Source organism: Colobus angolensis, unplaced genomic scaffold (assembly GCF_000951035.1).
Source record: "Colobus angolensis palliatus isolate OR3802 unplaced genomic scaffold, Cang.pa_1.0 Scaffold1, whole genome shotgun sequence".
NCBI classification, from domain to species: Eukaryota; Metazoa; Chordata; class Mammalia; order Primates; family Cercopithecidae; genus Colobus; species Colobus angolensis.
In genome coordinates, this window is record NW_012110918.1 from 12,255,350 (window position 1) to 12,256,233 (window position 884).

At 56.0% G+C, this 884-nt stretch overlaps 1 protein-coding gene across 1 annotated transcript in view; it reads left to right on the forward strand.

Moving 5' to 3' along the window:
* The window catches only part of UBALD2 (UBA-like domain containing 2), a 1,547-nt gene extending 663 nt beyond the window's left edge, over positions 1 to 884 (forward strand). Inside the window, exon 2 of the mRNA XM_011949651.1 lies at positions 1 to 884. This exon is cut by the window's left edge and continues 33 nt beyond it. Coding sequence (XP_011805041.1) covers positions 1 to 90 — 90 coding nt within the window. The 3' untranslated portion in view covers positions 91 to 884.

The following is an 884-nucleotide window of genomic DNA, read 5'->3' on the forward strand; positions in this document are numbered from 1 at the left end:
CTCCACCGCCCACAGCCCACGTGGCCCCCAGGAGCACAGCAGGGGGCCACCCAGCAGAAAGCCATGGCGGCCATAGATGGCCAGAGATGAGACTGGACGCCGCCAGGCGCTTCGCTGGAGCTGGGGGCAGCCCAGGGTTGTGGAGACACAGGAGGGCCAGGGAGGGGGGAGCCGGGGAGGGCAGGGGGTTTCCCGAAGATCGCACTGGAAGATTTTATAAAAGAATTTTTGTGGGTGGGGGGGATAGTAAACTTCCTGGGCCACTTGGGTCCTTCAGGAGTTTTTCAGGCAAGTTTTTCCTCTGTTTTTAATATATAACTATAATATATATGAATATATAAATATAACTAATGTGTGTGAGAATGGGCCTGGCACACCTGGGGTGCTCGGGGCCAGGGCTGTCATACTGCAGAGCCGATGGAGTGATGTTGCGGGCACAAGGTGTCTCAGCCGCCTCGTTTAACAGCCATGCCTTCTGGAATCTGGAAGTGGACCCCACTCCCACAGTCACCGGGCAGCCACATAGCAGCTGCAGGTCCCGGGAGGGCCTGAAACCAAAGTTGTGGAAGGCCCTCTTGGTATCAGGGCTCTCTCTCCCCATGGCCTCTTCCCCACCTCGGATTGCTGGTTGTGGCCCCATAGCTCTTGTCACCTGTCTCCTGCTGAATGCAGGGCTGATGTGGCACTGAGGAGCTGACTTCGGTGAAAGGTCAGGCTCTGCCCAGCAGGGGACTTGACTGCCCTGGTGGGCGTCTTGCCCCTCCCACTGCGCGTCCAGGTCCGAAGTGGAGAGCCTGCCTTTGGGTTTAGTCCCCAAGTCAGAATCCCATCTCACCAGGGTGAAATTTTAATTTAAAAACTTAAAAAGAGACTTTTCTAACTTC